Source organism: Phocoena sinus, chromosome 11 (assembly GCF_008692025.1).
Source record: "Phocoena sinus isolate mPhoSin1 chromosome 11, mPhoSin1.pri, whole genome shotgun sequence".
NCBI lineage: Eukaryota > Metazoa > Chordata > Mammalia > Artiodactyla > Phocoenidae > Phocoena > Phocoena sinus.
Window position 1 is genome coordinate 2,010,009 of NC_045773.1, and position 18,878 is coordinate 2,028,886.

Consider the following 18,878-nt stretch of genomic DNA (forward strand, 5'->3'; position numbering starts at 1 on the left):
GGAGCTGATCTGGGGCACCCGGGTCGCCGGCTCACCTGTAGCGCCGCAGCTCGCCCTCCAGCCGCCGCACCCAGCGCTGCAGGCCGGGCACCTGCCGCGCCAGCGCCTCGAGCTCGCGCACGCGCGCCAGGCTGCGCAGCACTGCCAGCCGGGCCTCCTCCGCGCGCCGCCGCACCTCGGCCTGGCCCCGGCGCAGGCGCCCCGCGCGGGCCTCGGCTGCCGTCAGCGCGCCCCGCGCCTGCCGTAGCTCCCGCACCGCCGCCGCTTCGGGCCCGCCGTGCGCCGCCTCCTGGGCGCCCGCCTGGCTCTTCCAGAGGCCGACCTGCCGGAACAGGGCAGCAGGGCAGGCGGTGAGCGCCTCGCGCCAGACCCCACCCGGCCCGGGGCGCGTGAGCAGAGCAACCCGGCACGTTTCTCGCGCTCGTGCTCGCCGCCCTGGGCCCATCTGAACTCATTTAACCCTCGCCCTAACTCTACCGAGGCGGGAGCTCATGTCACTCCCTTTTAATGGATGCGGGCCACTGAGGCACAAAGCCCGTATTCTGTTGTTTGCACAGTTCCAGTGAGTCCCGAACGCCTGCACTCTTCTCTGTCCACCTCCGGCCCTCAGGGCACGCCGCTCCCTCGTGCTCCTCCACGCCCTAGACTGGGGAGCCCTCTATGGGCGTTCCCGGCCCTCCTCGCTGTCTGCTGCTAGGCAGCCGCCTCCTTGAGGGTGCGGTTTTTCCTGGCACACAGTAGGTGCTCAGCAAATACTTGGGGAACTAATGATCCTGGACGATCTTACTCCACACAATGGCAGTACTTTCCCGCCCCGGACTTGGCTTCTCCGATGCCCGCTGGCCGTGGCCCCGGAAATCCGCGCCTTGCACCCCTGCCCACTCCCTGGCCTCTCTCTACCCCTCAGGGCTGTGACCCCGGGCTGTGTGGGGAGCGGGCAGGGCTACTGGAACGTCAGCTTCCTCCTGGCCTGTGGTCCCTGGGGTCAGAGGCCGTCCGGTCCTCGTCTGACCCCGCCCCCCCCCCCCCATGGCCTTTGACACGCGGCTGGGCGCAGCGCTCAAGTGCTTGTTGACTGAACTGCAGATGTCCCGGCTGGGTCCGCGCCTCTCTCAGTGCCTGGCCCCCGCAGCGCTCAGTGGCCAGACCTGCCTGGTCGACAGTGACACTATCTAGCATTGGGACACCAGGCCTGGCCCTGAGGGAGGCCCTCCAATGTTCGTTGAGTGACTGCACCGAGCTGCCTGTGTACCTCGTTAGCTCCTTAAGGGTGCGGACAGGCCTTCCTCACACCTTATCTCCTAGGCCTCCTGGAATCCTGGCACCGCGGAGAGCTCTGGAGGCGTATGTGTGTGAGACCGACCAGGTTTCCTGCGAGGGTCCACGGCTGGGTCAGAGAGGCAGGATGAGATGGGCTGTGTGTGTGCGGTGGCGGAATGGTTTTCTCTGAGGGACTGGAGTTTTGGGGGGCTGGAATGTGTGATGTGAGTAGGGGAGGGGACCAGAGTGTGTTGGAGTGGAATGGGGTGGCTAGGGACAGGATGCAAGTAGGCTGAAGTGGGGAGGGCTGTCCTTCACCCGCCCCTGCGGGCCCCCCCCCCCCCAACGTCCTCTTTCTCTGCACAGCAGGGGCTCTGCAGCCAGCCCGCTGTCAAATGCCCCCCGCCCCCCGCCCCATTCCGTCGTCACCCTCCGCCCCGGGACCAGGTGCACCTGCAGTGCTAGGCAGCGCGCGTCACTGCTCTGCAGCGCGGCCCGCAGGTCCTCCACCAGCTCGCGCAGGCTGCTGTTTTCTTCCTCCAAGCGCGCCAGGCGTTCGCTGTCCGGGCCGCCGTCGGAGCCGGGCGTATGGGGCGGCGCCCGGCGGCGGCGGCGGCGCGGACGGCGCAGGCGGATCTGCGTCTCGATGTGCTCGCTGAGAGCGCCGCGGGGCAGACGGGGCCCGGCGCGGGTGCCAAAGTAGCCGCAGAGGCGCGCGTGGAACTGGCGGAAGGTGAGCTCAGGCGGCTCGGCGCGCAGTGCCAGGCGCGCCTCCTCCTCCGCATCCGCGTCCCCATCGGTGGCCACCCCAGCGATCACATCCCCAGAGTTCGTGTCTCCCGCGGCTGTATCCCCGGCAGCCTCCCAGGTGGCGGCAGCCTCCTCGGCGCGCAGCCCCAGCACCGCGCAGAGCGCGCGGAAGTCGGCGCGGGGCAGGCGGCCGGCGCCTCGGCAGTCCAGGTGGTGGAAGACTTCCTGTAGATACTGGTCCAGGCCCGTGGCCAGCACCACGATCTCGTTCTCCACGCCTCGGTCCAGCCCGTAGTGGTGCGCCAGGGCGCTCAGCAGCCACTGTGTGCGCCGCGCTGGTCGCTGGTACGGGTCGCCCGCCGCGCCTTCCACGCCGGTCCCCGTGCCCGGGCCGCTGGGCTCCATCGCCGCCAAGCGCCGCTCCTCGGGTCCCTCCGCCCCGCCACTTCCAGGGGCGGCCCCAGAGTTTCTTGAAAGGAGGGGCTTAGCGGTGGCGGTCTGGTTGGAGCGGCGCCGAGGGCCGTGTCGAGCAGCTGCGCTGGCCTGGCAGGGCGTTTGTGTTTTCCCCGGGTTGGCTCTGAGGGGGCTTGGTTAGGGGACCCAGGAGCCCCGAGACCCCCGCGGGGCCACCACTGCCTGGTCTCCCTCCTGATCTCGCTTCTCTCGGTGACCCCTGCACTATTCTCCCGTCATCGCTCCCGGGGCGTCCCTGGCATCCCCTCTTTTCCTCCCATTCCCGGGTCTGTCTGCTTTCAACTCCCCCGCTCTCCACCTAGCTGCGTTGTGCAGAGAGTGTGCCCCGAGACGGGGACAAGGGGTGGGCTAGGGATAGGAAGCTGGGGAGGGCTGGAGGGTGGCCCCCTGGTCCGGTGGCCCCCAGGTCTGTTCCGCGCCCACGCGTCACTCCACCCCTTCTCGCCAGAAAACCTTTCAAGGGTAGCCCCGCAAGCTAGCTGGGGCCGTACTCCCTTAAGTATGGAGAAGCCCCCCTCCCCTTAAATTCAGCGACTGGGTTCCTAAACCCGCTTCTCACTCCACCAGGGCTGGTGCAAAGGGCCTCACGTGGTAACTAGAGCAGAGGAAAACCCAGCTCCGAGTAGTGAGGGGATGCGGTAGGGCCATCCCGCTGGATAGAAGCCGATCTGAGCCGGACCCTTGCTCTCTAAGCTCTGTGTGTGTTGAAGCGGGAGGGGTGTGTGTGTGTGTGGGAAAGCCGTGGCCTTCCGTCTTCTCACCCGTTTGTGCCTGGGGAGTGGATTGGCCCTGTGACCGGAATTCCACCTCTGAGCTGGGGTTAGGCTACCAGGTAGCTGTTTGGCCAACATTTCCTCTGGTGCCTTAGAACACCGTTCTGGAAGAGGAAAGAAAAATCAGCCTCTCAGGTGAATGTAAGGCTGCTTTTCCTTTTTTTTTTTTTTTTTTTTGGACAAGAGAGGTGTAGAGATGTCCTAACCTGATACCTGCACTGGGAACCCTCATCCAGCCTCGCAGGAGTAAGAGGCAGATTTCTTCAACTGCCTTTGGCTATACGATGGGCAGAATCTGGCCTGTGTACAGCTCTAGGAATTTAAATGTTAAATCCTGGAATTTGAAAGAGCACTAAAATTCTCTCCTCTGCTGCAGTACCCCAGAATAAGCACTTTGTCCATCCGGCAAATTTCTAGTCATTCTTGAAGACTGTGCCCACCACACACCTCACCAAGGAAGGAGTTAGATGCTTCTCCCCAACCATTTTGGATGTGCATTTAAAAAAAAATTATTAAAGTGGTAGCAATTTGACAAAAAATTTTACATCAACTCCAATTCTTGACTTCTGCCTTAGAAAAAACACGTGTACAGGATGTTCATTGCATCGTTGTTTATAATAGTGAGAAACTGGAGACAACATTTTGCCCATTGGTACAACAGCCGGGATGAATCACCACAAAAGGATGAGAGAAAAAAGCAACAATAACAATAAACCCACACGAAATGGTACTAAATATTTTCTGGGAGGACATGTGTATGTAAGCACATAGAAAAAGATGGAGGGATTCACAAACGGATTCAGTCGTTGTTTCCAGGGGTCGGAGGAGTTTGGCTTTCAGTGTAACATCTCGCTTTTTGACAAAGGAGATGTTTTTGTTTGTTTCTTTTTTCTTTTTCTTTTGGAGGGGGGAAGACATACTTTATTTGCCATTTGCAGACCACAAAGTTCACCCGTTTAAAGTATATTAATAAGCGGTTTCTGGTATATTTATAGAACACATAACCAGCATCACAATTTCATTTTTAGAACATTCTCATCACTCACCACCCCACCCCCCAAAAAAACCCTTGTACTAGGTAGCCCACCCACTGCTCCAGTTTCCTACCCTCCACTCCCAACTCCCAGCCCTAGGAAGCCACTATTTTCTGTTTCTATGGATTTGACTATTCTGGACATTGTGTATCAAACAGAATTATGTAACCTTTTGTGACTGGCTCCTTTTTGAGAACGTTTTCCAGCTTCAACCAGGTTGTAGTTGGCATGCGGTTCGTTCCTTTTTATTGTTGAGTGATATTCCATTGTATGGATGGACCACCTTTTCTTTATCCGTTCATCTGTCGATGGACGCTTGGATTGTTTCCACTTTCTGGCTGTTATGAGTAATGCTGCTGTAAACATCCACGTAGAAATTTTTGTGTGTTCATATATTTTCACTTTTCTTGAGTATATACCTAGGGGTGAGGTTGCTGGGTTGTGTGGTAGTTTTCTGTTTAACTTTTGAGGGCCTGCCAGGCCATTTTCCAAAGTGGATGCACCATTTTCATTCCTACCAGCAGTGTAATTCATGTATTTCTCAATGGGTAAAGGAATACAGATGTTCTCAGTCCTGGACTCCTTCCCTTCCTCCCCTCCAACACCTCCATCTCAGTTCGTGGGGCCTCCAGCCTCCCTTGGCGAATCCCTACCGTCTTGGGTTCTTCTGTCACTTTCACGCCCACATCCGGTCTGTCAGGCCGTGCACCTTCAGAGCTCACCCCCAATCTGATCCCCTCTTGCCGCGCCACTGCTACCCTGCACCAAACCCCCAGCATCTCTCACCTGTATCACTGCAACAGCCTCCTCCCAAGAAGTGCCCTTGAATTCCTACTTCTGTCCTCCACAGCCAGAGGACGCCCTCCTTCGCTCAGCACCCACTGTTATCTCCCTCTCTCAGGGACTAAAGGCCCAGTGCAGTGTGCGCCCGTGTCCCCCGTAACCTCCCTCAATGCCTCCCTCACTGACCTCCTTGCCGTTCTTCTGACTCACCTCAGGGCCTTTGCATCTGCTTCCCCAGATGTTTACAGCCCGCCCCCTCACCTCCAAGTCCCTTGCTCCAGCGTCAGCCCCTCAGTGAGGCCTTCGGTGACATTGTAAGCCCTTTGCGCCCCTAACAGACTCTCTCGCCTGGGGCGTCCGTCTGTCTCCCTGTAACTCACTATCAGCCGTGAGGGGAGGGACGCTTGCCTGTCTGTCCGCCGGGCTTGGTGTCGGGCACACTGAGAGAAGAGCTCCAGCCCCCTTCTGAGCTGCCTGCCCGCAGCTGCTGCCGGGCACAGTGTGGCATGAGGCTCTCCATACGATTTCATTGCCTACAGGTGAGACGTACTTTTTAACTTGTATTTTAAGAAACAGCACTGTACCACATTGCCACTTATTTGCAGGCCTGCCACGAGGGCTGAGCTTCGCAAGGCCAGAGGCCTGGTACCCCCATGCCCAGCACAGGGCCTGGCATTAAGTAGGCACTAATTATGTCACTTTATAGATGTGGACACACTGCATCAGAAGGAAAACTACATGTAGCTGGCATCCCTGGGATTCAAGCATCCTTGCGCCCAGAGATGCTGGAGTCAGTGAGACTCCAGATGTTAGGTTGATTGGACTCCCAGCTGGACCGTAGAAACTTCTAGGCCGGGAGTCCCACTGCCGGGGACGTTGCTGTCTGCACTTAGAACAGGACTCTGGGGACTTCCCTGGTGGTCCGGTGGCTAAGACTCTGCACTCCCAGTGCAGGGGTCCCAGGTCCAATCCCTGGTCAGGGAACTAGAGCCCGCATGCCTGCCGCAACTGAAGATCCCACATACGCCAACGAAGATCCCGCGTGCCGCAGCTAAGACCCAGTGCAGCCAAATTAAAAAGAAAAAGAAGAAAAAAAAAAAAAACCGGGATGCTGGAACTTGACTCTGGACTTTTTTCCCCCCACATCTTTATGGGAGTATAAATGCTTTACAGTGTTGTGTTAGGTTCTCCTGTACAGCAAAGTGAAGCAGCGTGTATATATGTATATCCCCATATCCCCTCCCTCTTGTGGCTCTGCAGAGGAATCTGATTCAATTTCATGTTAATGCTGAGAGCTGGTGACCCAGGGGAGACTACCCCCGTTGCTGCAGCTGGCGATGGCTTTTGCGGAAGGAATCCTTTGAACAGGAACTTTTCTGGGCCAGTCAGTATTGAAAAGAAAGACTTTAAATGTCCTGACGTGGAGCCATCGCCTGGCCTCTGCCCCCCGCAGCTCCTTGGGGGCAGGGGAGTCCGGGTTGATAATGGGGCGCTGTCAGGCCTGTCTGTCTGCGGGCAGTGTTACCAGGCGCCTCTGAAATCATCCCGGTTGGACCCACAAGGTTTTTGTTTAAGGCTCAAAGTGAGCAAACTCAGAGGTCTCCTGCGCTTTTGTGTGAGCTGGGGGATGGGTGTGTGTCTGCGTCGGGGAGAGCGGAGAGAAGTGATTTTTCTGAAGTCAGCTCAGTATTGTTTGAGCCATTCCAAATAGTATATTGTTCACAGTGTCTACAAACAGCCCAGCAAAGTGCTAAAGAGCAAAAAAAACCATCCCCTCCTTGTGCCAACAAGAGAAGAACACAGGGTTCTTTTGATGTATTTGTTTTCAGATGTTTTCCATGCATTTAAGCATGAAAGAACTTTTGGGGGTGGTGAAAACATTCTATATCTTCATGGGGGTGGTAGTTTCATGACTGTATACACCTGTCAAAGCACTTTAAAGGGTGAATTTTACAGGATGTCAGTTGCACATCACCCATCTTCCTAAATGGCCCCGCCATCGTTACCATTCCTGGGTAACGTTATTCTCAAAGGCTGGTCCACACTCCCTCTTAGGACTGACCCGGAAGGAGCTTTGTCGTCCCAATAGGTGCACCTAGAGGTGGTTTGCAGTTTTTCTCCATTCCAACAACACTGTGAACGGTTGGCTCTATTTCCTGGGTGCTTTACTGCAGGGCCAAGGAGTGTGGACATTTTATAAGCTCTTGATGTTGTCAAACTGTTTTTCAGAAAGCTTGTGTCATTCTGTACAGTCCCCTGGAGTGTCTGGGATTCTCCGAGAGCCACCGGCTTTAGTGTCAAAGCTTTTACATTTTTAGGAGTCTTGGTTAGTGGATTTGCTTAGTGTTCAGACGCCAAGTTTGACTTCTCTGGGTTAGGCAAAGATTTCTTAGATACAACACCAAACACATGGTCCAAAAAAAAGAAAAAAAATCGGTACATTGGATCTCATCAAAATTCAGAACTTTTGCACTTCAAAGCGCAGTGATAAAGACGCCATTAAGAAATGACGGGACAGGCAGGCAACTGGGAGAAAATCTTGACAAAACACATGCCCAGTAGGGGCCTTGTATTCAGAATTGACAAAGAACTCCAACAGCTCAATGAGAAGAAGACAAACAACCCAATCGAAAAATGGGTGAAAGACAGGGACAGACATTTCCCAGAAGAATATATATGGTTGGCCAATAAGCACGAGAAAGGATCCCAGTACCGTTAGGTATTAGGGAAATACAAAGCAGAACCTCAGTGAGAGACTATTCCGCCCTCACGAGAATGGCGATAATAACTGACGGACAATAAATGTTTTTGAGGATGTCGAGAAATAGGAACCCTCACACGTTGCTGGTGGGAATGTGAAATGGTGCAGCCACGTTGGAGAACAGTTTGTCAGTAAATGATAAGCATAAAGCCTGATCCATACGTGTAGCATACTACGTGACCCAGCTCTCCCACTGCTAGATGCCTCTACTCAAGAGAAACGAAAACATCTGTCCACACAGAGACCCTCACGTGAATGTCCTCAGCAGCGTCTTCATAAATGTCTAAATGTCCAACCTTAATGTCCATGAACTGATGGCTGGATAGACAAAATGGATTTATGGCTCCATTTATAGGAAATGTTCCGAAAAAGGCACCTTTTTAGAGACAGAAAGTAGATTAATGGTTGTCTAGAGCTTGGGGTGGGAACAGAGGTTAATTTTAATTAATTATAGTACTTTTGGGTGAAACTTGTGCACGAAGGATCTTATTAGGGAGATGAAAATGTTCTAAAACTTATTTATGGTGATGATTTCACCACTTGGAGAAGTTACTAAAAATCATTGAATTATACACTTGAAATGGGTGCGCCGTATGATATAAAATACACCTCAGTAAAGTTGTTATAAGGTGGCGGGGGTGCTTTGCTTAGGAGAGGGATGGCAAGAAGAAGATGGGTGTATGCTTCCAGCTGCCAGAGTCTTGCAATCACTTCAGAAGCTCTCTGGGTGCCGTGGGAGCTTTGGCGCTCCACTGCCCTGGAGGAAGAAGGAGCAGGGACAGACCGCCCTCAGATGGCTGCGCTCCACGGGGTGCCCCTTTGCAATGTGACTTTGCCCTTCCTCCTGTCCTATTCTGACTTTGCCCGCCCTGAAGCCGTCTTCGCTGAGAGGAGGTTGTAGACCTGCCCCTCGTGCCTGAGTCTCAGGTGGCACACCTTTGCCTTCATTCCATCCCATGATGCCCCGGCTCTTGACCTGGACACTACCTCCCTCAGGGAAGTGATTCCAAATCTTGGCTATGCAATGGGATCTTGGTGGAGGTGACTTTAACAAACAAGCGTTCTGTTCCAGTTATTTATTATTGCACAACGAATCATCCCCAAATTTACTGGGTTAGGACAGCAGTAACTTACTTTACTGATAAATCTGCAATTTGCAGAGGGCTTGATGGGGACAGCTGGTTTCTGCTACACATGGTGTCAGCCAGGTGACTTAAAGGCTGGGGGCTGGAATCACCCGAGGTCTGGCTCTCACATTTTGGGCAGTGAGGCTGGCAGTTGGCCGGGAACCCTGCCGGCTGTTGGCCAGAGCATCTACACGTGGCCTTTCCACGAGGCTGCTTGGGCCTCCTCACAACATGGTGCTGGGTTCCTAGAGTGAGCGCCCCAAAGAACAAGGCAGAAGCACGTGGAATTCGTATGACCTGGCTTCAGATGTCACCGAGTGTCACTTCCACCCTACTCTGTTGGCTGAGGTGGTCCAAAAGTTCTGTCTGGGTTCAAGCGGGATGGGACTAGACCCACCACGGGATGTGAAGAGTGTTGACATCACACTGTAAGAAGAGAGGGTGGGAGGGAATCTACTGAGGTGTTTGGAAAATACGATCCATCACCGGTTCCTAAGCCCCACCTCTGGAGAATCAATTCCACAGGTCTGGAGTGAAGCCTCAGGGTCGAAGATTTGACATGATCCCGGGTGATTCTCATGCACATCCAGGACCAAGGCTCTTTGGTCTAAGACCTCTCAAGCCTGAGTTCAGGGCCGCCCCACGGGAGATGCTGGGGAGATTGGCTGCTGCCCTTGGTAACAGGGTGATCGAGGACCCTTTGGAGCAAAACCAGCCTCAGGCAGCAGGTGGCACCTGACGGGCAGGAGGCCTGCTGTCTGTCCCAGGGAGGGTGGTGTCACTGACCGGCTCTTGTTAATGGGGCCTTTTGGGAGCTGGTGCATCCTAGTAGCCTTTTCCCCTTGCAACCCTGGGTGTGTCTTTTTAGTACTTCCTTGCTTATGGACGGTAGTCTGCAGGCTGTTGGACAGGGTGTCATGGCACTCAGTGGGGAAACTTGAGTCCTTCTCCCCAGGGGACCTCACTGCCATTTGGTGACTTCCCCTCCCAGCTGTTCTTAAGGTTCAGTTCTTTAGACTGATCGAACCTGAGGAATGTCGGAGGGCCCCCGTCAGTGGGAAGTATTCTGGAATACTGGACTACTGTCCCCAGCCCCTGGGGACGGCCTAGGGAGGTGGGCACTAGGAGGGAGGGTGCTTGCGCCCACAGTTTTGCTCTTTGGCCGTGGGTAGGTTGTGTCTCATCTCAGAGCCTCAGTTTCTGCGACAGCGAAGTGTGTGTGGAGATTCCGCACCCATTCGCTTGAACAAACTACTGCCCAGGGGCTTGGTACCGGGGCCCCCGTGCGCCACTCCAGCCTCATCATCCCTTCCCTGAACTTGCCACACGTTTTCACTCCGCTTGGCCTTTGCGTATGCTGTGTCCTCTGCCTGGAATGCCTCCCCTTGCTTTCCTCGCCCGGCAGACCCCACAGTTTGGCTTTTGTCACCTCTTCCGTGAAGCCTGCCCCAACCCCTCCGGGCAGTCGCTTCTGCGATGTGTCCCTCCGCCGCAGCCCCTTTGGTGGTCTGTGGTCTTCTACATCGGGAGCAGCAGCTAGGGGTCTCTCATCTGGGGGTGGGGGGGCAGGGTGTCCGTCAGATAGTCTGGCTTTCAATCCGGTGCTGCCATATACCTGTGTGACCTCAGGCAAATCGCTTCACCTCTCTAAGCCTCGGTTTCCTCATCGCTGAGTTTGGGGCTTATGATGACTGAAAAGAATTCTCATGATGTTTGAAGGACATCAGTGACAGAAGCAGAGAGTCTGTGCCAGAGAGGATGGGGGGTGGGGTGGGGTCGGGTCATCTGAGTTTGCAGAGCCCGGTGCTTCCTTTGCCTTCATCAAAGAACGGTAGGGGGCCGCTGATGGAGCTGTAGTGGGGAGCCGGCAATGCCTCTCCCCTGTACTGCAGGTAAGGCTCAGGCGCATAATAGGTGCTCACGTTCAGAGCAGGAATTCCTGAAAGACTGAATGGGGGCTTCCCTGGCGGTCCAGTGGTTAAGACTTCGCCTTCCAATGCAGGGGGTGTGGGTTCGATCCCTGGTCGGGGAGCTGTGATGGCACACGCCTCACGGCCAAAAAAACCACAAAAAACCCAAACATAAAAAGCAATATTGTAAAACATTCAATAAAGACTTAAAAAATGGTCCACATCCAAAAAAAAAAAAGGACTGAGTGGATAAGCGAATAACTGAAGGCATAAAGGCAGCTGGTTCTGCATTTGTATACAACTCTCTGCTGGACCTTGTCTGGGCACCTGGCCTGGGACCAGCGACTGAGGCGGGGAGCCCCGCCCCCAGGAGAGGAGCCCCGCCCCGGGGCTGTGGCCACGTGCGTCTCCTAGCAACCGCCAAACAGAGCGCCGAGGCGGCTCCTGCGGGCCTCCCTGCCCGGGTGGACGCACCAGGTCCTCTGAGCCTCCTCGGTGAGGAGGCTGTGCAGCTGCTGTGCGAGCTGACCGACGCCGTCGTCTGAGCCCACGCGGCTGCCCAGCGCGTCCGCTCACAGGTGCCGCAGGTACCCCCCCCCCCCCCCATCCGCCCCGGCCCCCGCTCCAGCTGCGCAGCCCCTTCTTAGCGTTTGCTGGTGTGCGGCGTCCATGGAGGGCGCTTGTGCCCGGAGCCCAGTACTCAGTGCTCGGTCGGGTCTTGCCTCGGGGTCCTCGCCCTCCTTGGCCTCAGCAGGCTCTTGCGCGTGCTGCCCCCCAAACCAAGGTCATATTGTGCTTTGGCACAGCTCACCCGAGGCCCTCACCCCCCACCCCTCCCTGTGGTTCTTGGGGAATTGCACTCACCTGGAGCAGGCATTCCAGGCGTGCTGAATGATTAACTTTGATCGTGGAAGGAGGAACAGCTGGGGCCGGGAGGACGGGACTCAATTTGGAGACACTGGCTTTGCTGATTATCACGATTACCGACGGCACCATTCTCTGAGGTTCATCTAATCTCTGTTGAGTGTCCGCTGCATGCCAGGCAGTGTCTGAGGCCTTGGCTGGTCAGCCCGGAACAGGACAAGGCACGGCGCGGGGAGGAGGGGGCAGGCAGGGCTTCCCTCCTGGGAACAGTGGTGGTGACGGCCGTGCCTTTATTTCCTTGCAGCCGGGAGTGCCGGCCACGGGGGCCGCCCTGCCGCATGTGGCTGTCGGGGGCCGTGTCCTCCATGGGCAGCTTTTACCAGTCCGTGAGCGAGTGTGAAGTGGAGGAGAACCTGAAGGTTAGGGCCTGGGCCCAGGAGTCGGCCACCGGCCACCAATGCAGCGGCGAGTCCTCAGAAGGGCCTGCCAGCACCTTCGACTCGGACGTGCCCCACGTCGTCCCCTGCAAGTTCATCATCTCTCTGGCCTTCCCAGTGACCGCGGGTAAGTGTGACAGCAGAGAGGGAGTGTACCAGTGACCTTCTCCCAGGAGTGTAGGGCGCCTGTGCTCCCTCTGCTGGCTCCCTAAGTAGGGTGGCCAGTGACAGGAGCAGAGGTCCGGAAAGGAACTGCCACTTTAGGGCCCACTGTGGTCCAGGCAAGGAACAGTTTATGGGCTTCACAGACTCAGTCCTCTCAAAACCCCAAGAAGCAGGTGATGTTATTTCTGCTTTTTGAAAATAAAGAAGTGACGGAGAGGTTAAGGCCTTTTTTTCCCCCCATAAGCTGGTGTGCATCATCTAATTCCTTGTTTAAATACAGACTCTCAGATTATTGGATCAAAATCTCTGAGTGCAAAGGTAATCAGCTACTGCCCAAAACCGCTGTGTAACAAATACAAACAACTCCCCATTTCATTGGCTTCAAACAGAAATCCCTGTCCTGGGTGAGCAGGCCAGCTGATCTAGGCTGGGCTTCCTGCAGTAGCTCTGCCCTGCTTCTGTCTCTGTCATCCTCCTCTCGGATGTGTGGGCAACCCAGACTCATTCCTGTCATGGAAAGGCAGGGCACAAAAGAGGGCAAGCCCAGTCACCCCAGCACTCTTCAGGTCTTTGGACACCTCCCACCTGCAGGCATTTTATTGGCCAAAGCAAGGCACATGGTTGAATCCCAAGATTAAGGGCAGAGAAAAGTACTCCACTTTTTTTTTAAGGTGGACTATCTTTTTTTATATCAGCTTTTTAATTGAAATATAGTTAATTCACAATGTTGTCTTAGTTTCAAGTGTACAGCAAAGTGATTCAGTCATATATGTTCTTTTTCAGATTCTTTTCCATTGTAGGTTATTACAAGATATGGAGTATAGCTCCCTGTGCTATACAGTAGGTCTTTGTTGTTTATCTATTTTATATATAGTGGTGTGTGTATGTTAATCCCAACCTCCTAATTTATCTCCCCTCCCCTACTATCCCTTTTGGTAACCATTAAGTTTGTTTTCTATGTCTGTGAGTCTATTTCTGTTTTGTAAATAAGTTCATTTGTTTCCTTTTTTTAGGTTCTGCATCTAAGTGATATATAATATTTGTTTTTGTCTGACTGACTTCACTTAGTATGATAATCTCTAGGCCCATCCACGTTTCTGCAAATGGCATGATGTCATTCTTTTCATGGCTGAGTAATATTCCATTGTGTATATGTACCACATCTTCTTTATCCGTTCTTCTGTCGATGGACATTTAGGTTGCTTCCATGTCCTGGCTATTGTAAACAGTGCTGCTGTGAACACTGAGGTGCATGTATCTTTTTGAATTACAGTTTTCTGAAGATCTATGCCCAGGAGTGGGATTGCAGGATCATATGGTAACTCTATTTTTAGTTGTTTAATGAACCTCCATACTGTTCTCCACAGTGGCTGCACCAATTTACATTCCCACCAACAGTGTAGGAGGGTTCCTTTTTCTCCACACCCTCTCCAGCATTTACTGTTTGTGGACTTTTAATGATGGCCATCCTGACTGGTGTGAGGTGAGGGCTCATTGTAGTTTCGATTTTTCATTTCTCTAATAATGAGTGACATTGAGCAACTTTTCCTGTGCTTGTTGGCCAACTATATGTCTTCTTGGAGAAACGTCTACTTATGTCTTCTGCCCATTTTTTCATTGCGTTGTTTGTTTTTTTGATATTGAGCTGCATGAGCTGTTTGTAAATTTTGGAAACGAATCCCTTGTTGGTAGCATCATTTGCAAATATTTGCTCTCAGACCTTAGGTTATCTTTTGATTTTGTTTATGGTTTCATTTGCTGTGTGAAAGCTTTTAAGTTGAATTAGGTCCCATTTGTTTATATTTCCATCACTGTAGAAGACGGATCCAAAAACATACTGCTGCAATTTATGTCAAAGAGTGTTCTGCCTATGTTTTCCTCTAGGAGTTTTATAGTATCCTGTCTTACGTGTAGCTCTTTAATCCACTTTGAGTTTGTTTTTGTGTATGGTGTTAGAGAATGTTCTAATTTCATTCTTTTACACGTAGCTGTCCAGTTTTTCCAGCACCACTTACCACTTATTGAAGAGACTGTCTTATCTCCAATGTATATTCTTGCCTCCTTTGTCATAGATTAATTGACCATAAATGCGTGGGTTTGTTTCTGGGCTTTCTATCCTGTTCCGTTAATCTCTGTGTCTGCTTTTGTGCCAGTACCGTACTGTTTTTGTTTTTGTTTTTGTTTTGTGGTACGCGGGCCTCTCACTGTTGTGGCCTGTCCCGTTGCGGAGCACAGGCTCCGGACGCGCAGGCTCAGCGGCCATGGCTCACGGGCCCAGCCGCTCCGTGGCACGTGGGATCTTCCCGGACCAGGGCACAAACCCATGTCTCCTGCATCGGCAGGCAGACTCTCAACCACTGTGCCACCAGGGAAGCCCTACCATACTGTTTTGATCACTGTAGCTTTGTTGTATAGTCTGAAGTCAGGGAGCATGATTCCTCCAGCTCCGTTCTTTCTCAAGATTTCAGGGTCTTTTGTGTTTCCATACAAATTTAAAAAATTTTTGTTCTCGTTCTGTGAAAAATGCCTTTGACGGTTTGATAGGGATTGTGTTGAATCCGTAGATTGCCTTAGATATTATGGTCATTTTAACACTATTGACTCTTCCAATCCAAGAACATGTGGTGTATCTTTCCATATGTTTGTGTCTTCTTTGATTTCTTTCATCAGTGTCTTACAGTTTTTGGAGTACAGGTCTTTTGCCTTCTTCGGTAGGTGTATTCCTAGATCTATCAAGAAGTACTCCATTTTTTGATATGACTTTTTTTGTTGTTCTGCCTGAAATATCTCCCCACGATGATTAATTTCAACTTCTCCTTGTAGTTCTGTTGATGGTTGCTTCAGATATTTTGGAGGCTATTTGGTTAGGTGTATACCATGTTTTAGAATTGACCTATCTTCTTGGTGAATTGAATTTTTGGTCATTGTGTGTGACCTCCTCTCTCCATAATGGTGCTTTTTATCTTTGGTCGGTTGATATCAAGCAAAAGAACCTGGAAAAGGACATCTGCAAATACCACCCAAAAGAAAACTGGTGCTTATTTGATTGCCTTTAATCGTCACGTCTCTTGCAGCATCTCCTAGATTTGTTTTTCTTAGTTGGGCACTTATTCCAAAGGCGTTTACAAAATAGATTGCTGTGCAGCTCAACTTATGAGCCTGAGAGTATTTTTATGGCGCCAGTACCTTCGAAGGATCTGTCTTTGGCTGGATATAAAATTCTAGCTTCAATGTTTTTTCCTTCAATACCTAAATAGTTATGAATTTATTTATGAATGTTTATGTAAGTTGTTTACTTAAGAGAAATGAGGTCCTATGTATCCTGTTCTACAACTTGCTCTTTAAAAATTTGATGGCACCTCTTAGATATCTTACAGGATATGAGCAGACCTGGTTTTACTTTGTTGTCGTTTGTTTTAAACACCTATATAGTATTCCATCGTATGTGTCTAATTTATCCTATCCTGTATTGGTGGGGTTTTTTTGTTTTTTTTTTAACCTGCCTCTTACTGTCAAGACTAGGGGCAGGCAGGTAGGTGCCTACAGTAAAAAACTTTAAGGAGATGCTCACCTCGGAGTCACGTGCTATAATTCCGCACACTGGCTTCCAGCCCTGGGGCTGCTCCTCTGGTGGCTGCGAGGACCGGACATACATCTTAACTCCAAGCGGGTGGCAGTGGGGAGTCTGCACACGGCACCTCCTCCAGCCTTGGGCACTTCTTCGTTCTGGGGAATCGTGGAGACGGCTCTGCTTTCCCAAGTGAGGTTAGAACAAGTCTCATTACATCTGTATCTTCTAGGTCACAAAGGAAAATGTTCAAGTTTGGTTGAAAAATACAGGAGACACCCTAAAATGGACAAACCTATTGCAAAGGTTCGCCATTACTACCACATCGAGTACTTCCTCCTGCCTGATGATGGGGAGCCTAAAAAGGTCGATGTGGTGGTGTTTCCAGCCTTGGCCAAAGTGTTCCTGGATTCAGGAATAAAGGTGAATATGTGTGTGTGTGTGTGTGTGTGTGTGTGTGTGTGTGTGTGTGTGTGTGTTTGTGTGTGTGGCCTTGCATATAGTCTGATACCCACAAGAAATAGCAAGAGCCACAAAGGATGCTCACTTCCCCTGGAACTTGCTAGAAATGTAGGATCTTGGTCGCCACTCTAGGCCTACTGAATGGGAATCTGCACGAACCTAATAATATTGATAGCAACTCTGTGATTTTCTCTGAAGGTATTTTTACCTAATAATTTCTTTGGTGTTTCAAAAGTTTTGGCAGCTCTTGTTATTTCTTTCTGTGTGTACACATGAGTACGTGTGTGTGCACACCCGCCACCCGCACACACACGCACACTCCCGCCTGGGGCAGGGCTCTGGGTCAGGATGGGGAGTCCCTGGGAGGGACACTCTTTGCAGGGAATTGCTTTTACTTTATTTTTCCGAGCAACCCAGAGGCGTGCGGGCCCCTGTCTGCGGCACCCATTTCCTGACTCCCTATGTGAGTTGGGAGCCAGGAGGGAGTGGGATGCACAGACAGACAAGTGGAAGGCAGGGCCTGCCACATCGTGGCAGCCGTCAGATCCTGGCCTCTGAGCTTTCAATGCTGAGAGTCTCTTGTTGTCCTTTTACACAGACCATCAGGCCATGGCAAGAAGGGGACAAGGTCTGGGTGTCGTGGACCCAAAGTTTTAACATCAACATGACAAAGGAGTTACTAAAGAAAATAAATTTTCACAAAATCACCTTGAGGCTCTGGGACACCAAGGACAAGGTTTCGAAAAAAGCCAAGAATTATCAATTAAAGCCTTCTGGGTTTCTGGAAGATGCAGGATCTTTTGGTAAGTTCGTGGCATTCATGTTTGATTTGAAATGTTTCCGCAGGCATGTGGCTTCTCACTGGTAACAGCAGAAAAGCCAGCCAGCATCTCCTCGTTTGGTGCACCTGGTTTTCCTGGGGCCCACGCTGGTTTCTGTCAGCGCAGTGACACCCCCCTCTCTCCAGGGCATGTGCAGCGACGGGAAGGGCGCCCCAAGTCTGTGTGCCGCCCGTCAGCCACCACTCTGGGCAGTGCTGAGGCGGGCACCCGCCACCGGCCTGTGTCCCGGGATGAGTCTGGTGTGCTCCCTGAACAAAAAAGTTAGAGGCTATCGAGAAACGAAACAGAAAACTCAAAAGTCCCACAGCCCTGTTTCCATTAGGCCCTTCAGACTCTTCCTCGTGTAAAGATTATTGTATCAGTGCCAGCAAGTCTCCTTTCGAACTCCCCTCAAAGGGGAGAGGCCTAGGTTGAAGTCCCGCAGCGGAATTGAACCCTGTCTCCATCCCGAGCTAATGGTGACCTTGGGCACCTACTTCGTCTGGCCAGATGCCTGGGGGCAGGGTGGTGGGAGCGCGCCCCCCTCCCCCCGCAATAAGGAGGATTGCTTTGTGTAGAGGGAATTTTAAAACTATAATAAAATGCTTCCACTTAAAATATGCAGCGGCATTCTTGTAAGATACATCCCAGTTTTCAGAGATATTAGAAGGTAAAGTCGACGCGCTCCAGAGAATGGGTGGAATGAGGTGCTGTTACGGCTGCTGATCGCGGCTTCCAGACAAGTACAGCCCTCCCCACTTTCCATGAGCAAAGTAGGCCTGGACTTGCTTGTAGCGAGAGGCAGCGCCAGAATCAGAACCCAGTTTTGTGTGACTGGAAAGTTTTTTCTCCGGTTTCCAGCCTGCGCTCCTCAAAGAGCCTTCCTGACCTTGGGGGCTTGGGGCTTCCGAGTTTTAATCTTTCATTGCTATCCCGGGTTTCTTAGCCTCGGCAGTGTGGGCATCTTGGGTTGGATTGTTCCTTGTTGCAGGGACCGTCCTGGGCACTGGAGGGCTGTTCGCAGCATCCCTGACCTCTACCCACTACACGCCAGGACTAGCCTCCCAGCTGTGACAACTAGAAATTTCTTCAGACATTGTCTGCAGGTGCAGAATTGCCCCTGGCCGAAAATCACTGATTTGCCTCTAAACTACTAGTCCTGGGTGAGAAAATGGGATTCACGTTCTCTTTTCTCACTTGGACCAAAGGAAAGACCCATGTCCTCAGAGCGTGGGCTCTAAACCACCCGCATTGGACGCACTTGGAGTGCAGCCTCAATGCAGGTTCCAGGGCCTGCTCCGGAGCTGCCGAGCCCAAATTTCTGGTAAACATCTGCCTGGCAGTGGGCTTACCCTGGAGCAGAGGTGCCAGGGTGGGTGTACCAGGAGGACTTCCTGGAGAAGGGGCCATGGAGACAAGTTTGGAAGGGTAAATGGAATCAGCCGGCCGGAAAAGGGAGGAGGACGGGTGTCACGGGCCCTTCAGTGAGGGCCCATGGGCCTTTTGCTGTGAGCGTCCTTGGGGCCACTGCTCCTCCTCGAACCCTGTCCCACGCCTGGCATCACTGCCTCTTAACTAATTTTTTTCCGTTAAAAATGTCAGTGCGTGTTCACTTTGCAAAACAATTTAGAAGTAGATTAGCCAAAGAGAGAAAAAATTAAAATCATATGATGTCTGAGCAGAGGTAGC

General features: G+C 52.4%; 2 protein-coding genes across 3 annotated transcripts in view; one reads left to right on the forward strand and one right to left on the reverse strand.

Annotated features, from left to right (window-relative positions):
• The window catches only part of EFCC1 (EF-hand and coiled-coil domain containing 1), a 32,996-nt gene extending 30,581 nt beyond the window's left edge, over nucleotides 1–2,415 (reverse strand). Inside the window, exons 1-2 of the mRNA XM_032647960.1 lie at nucleotides 1,714–2,415; nucleotides 36–322 (exon numbers count right to left, since the gene is read on the reverse strand). Coding sequence (XP_032503851.1) covers nucleotides 36–322; nucleotides 1,714–2,415 — 989 coding nt within the window. The remainder of the gene's footprint in view (nucleotides 1–35; nucleotides 323–1,713) is intronic.
• CFAP92 (cilia and flagella associated protein 92 (putative)) overlaps nucleotides 1–18,878 on the forward strand; it is an 83,771-nt gene that overhangs the window by 5,735 nt on the left and 59,158 nt on the right. Inside the window, exons 1-4 of one of the 2 annotated variants that reach the window (XM_032648372.1) lie at nucleotides 11,856–11,876; nucleotides 12,041–12,300; nucleotides 16,139–16,329; nucleotides 16,967–17,171. In XM_032648372.1, the coding sequence (XP_032504263.1) occupies nucleotides 12,075–12,300; nucleotides 16,139–16,329; nucleotides 16,967–17,171 (622 nt within the window). In that variant the 5' untranslated portion in view covers nucleotides 11,856–11,876; nucleotides 12,041–12,074. Of the gene's footprint in view, nucleotides 1–11,855; nucleotides 11,877–12,040; nucleotides 12,301–16,138; nucleotides 16,330–16,966; nucleotides 17,172–18,878 lie in introns of those variants that run through there. The other variant, XM_032648373.1, reaches the window with a different exon arrangement.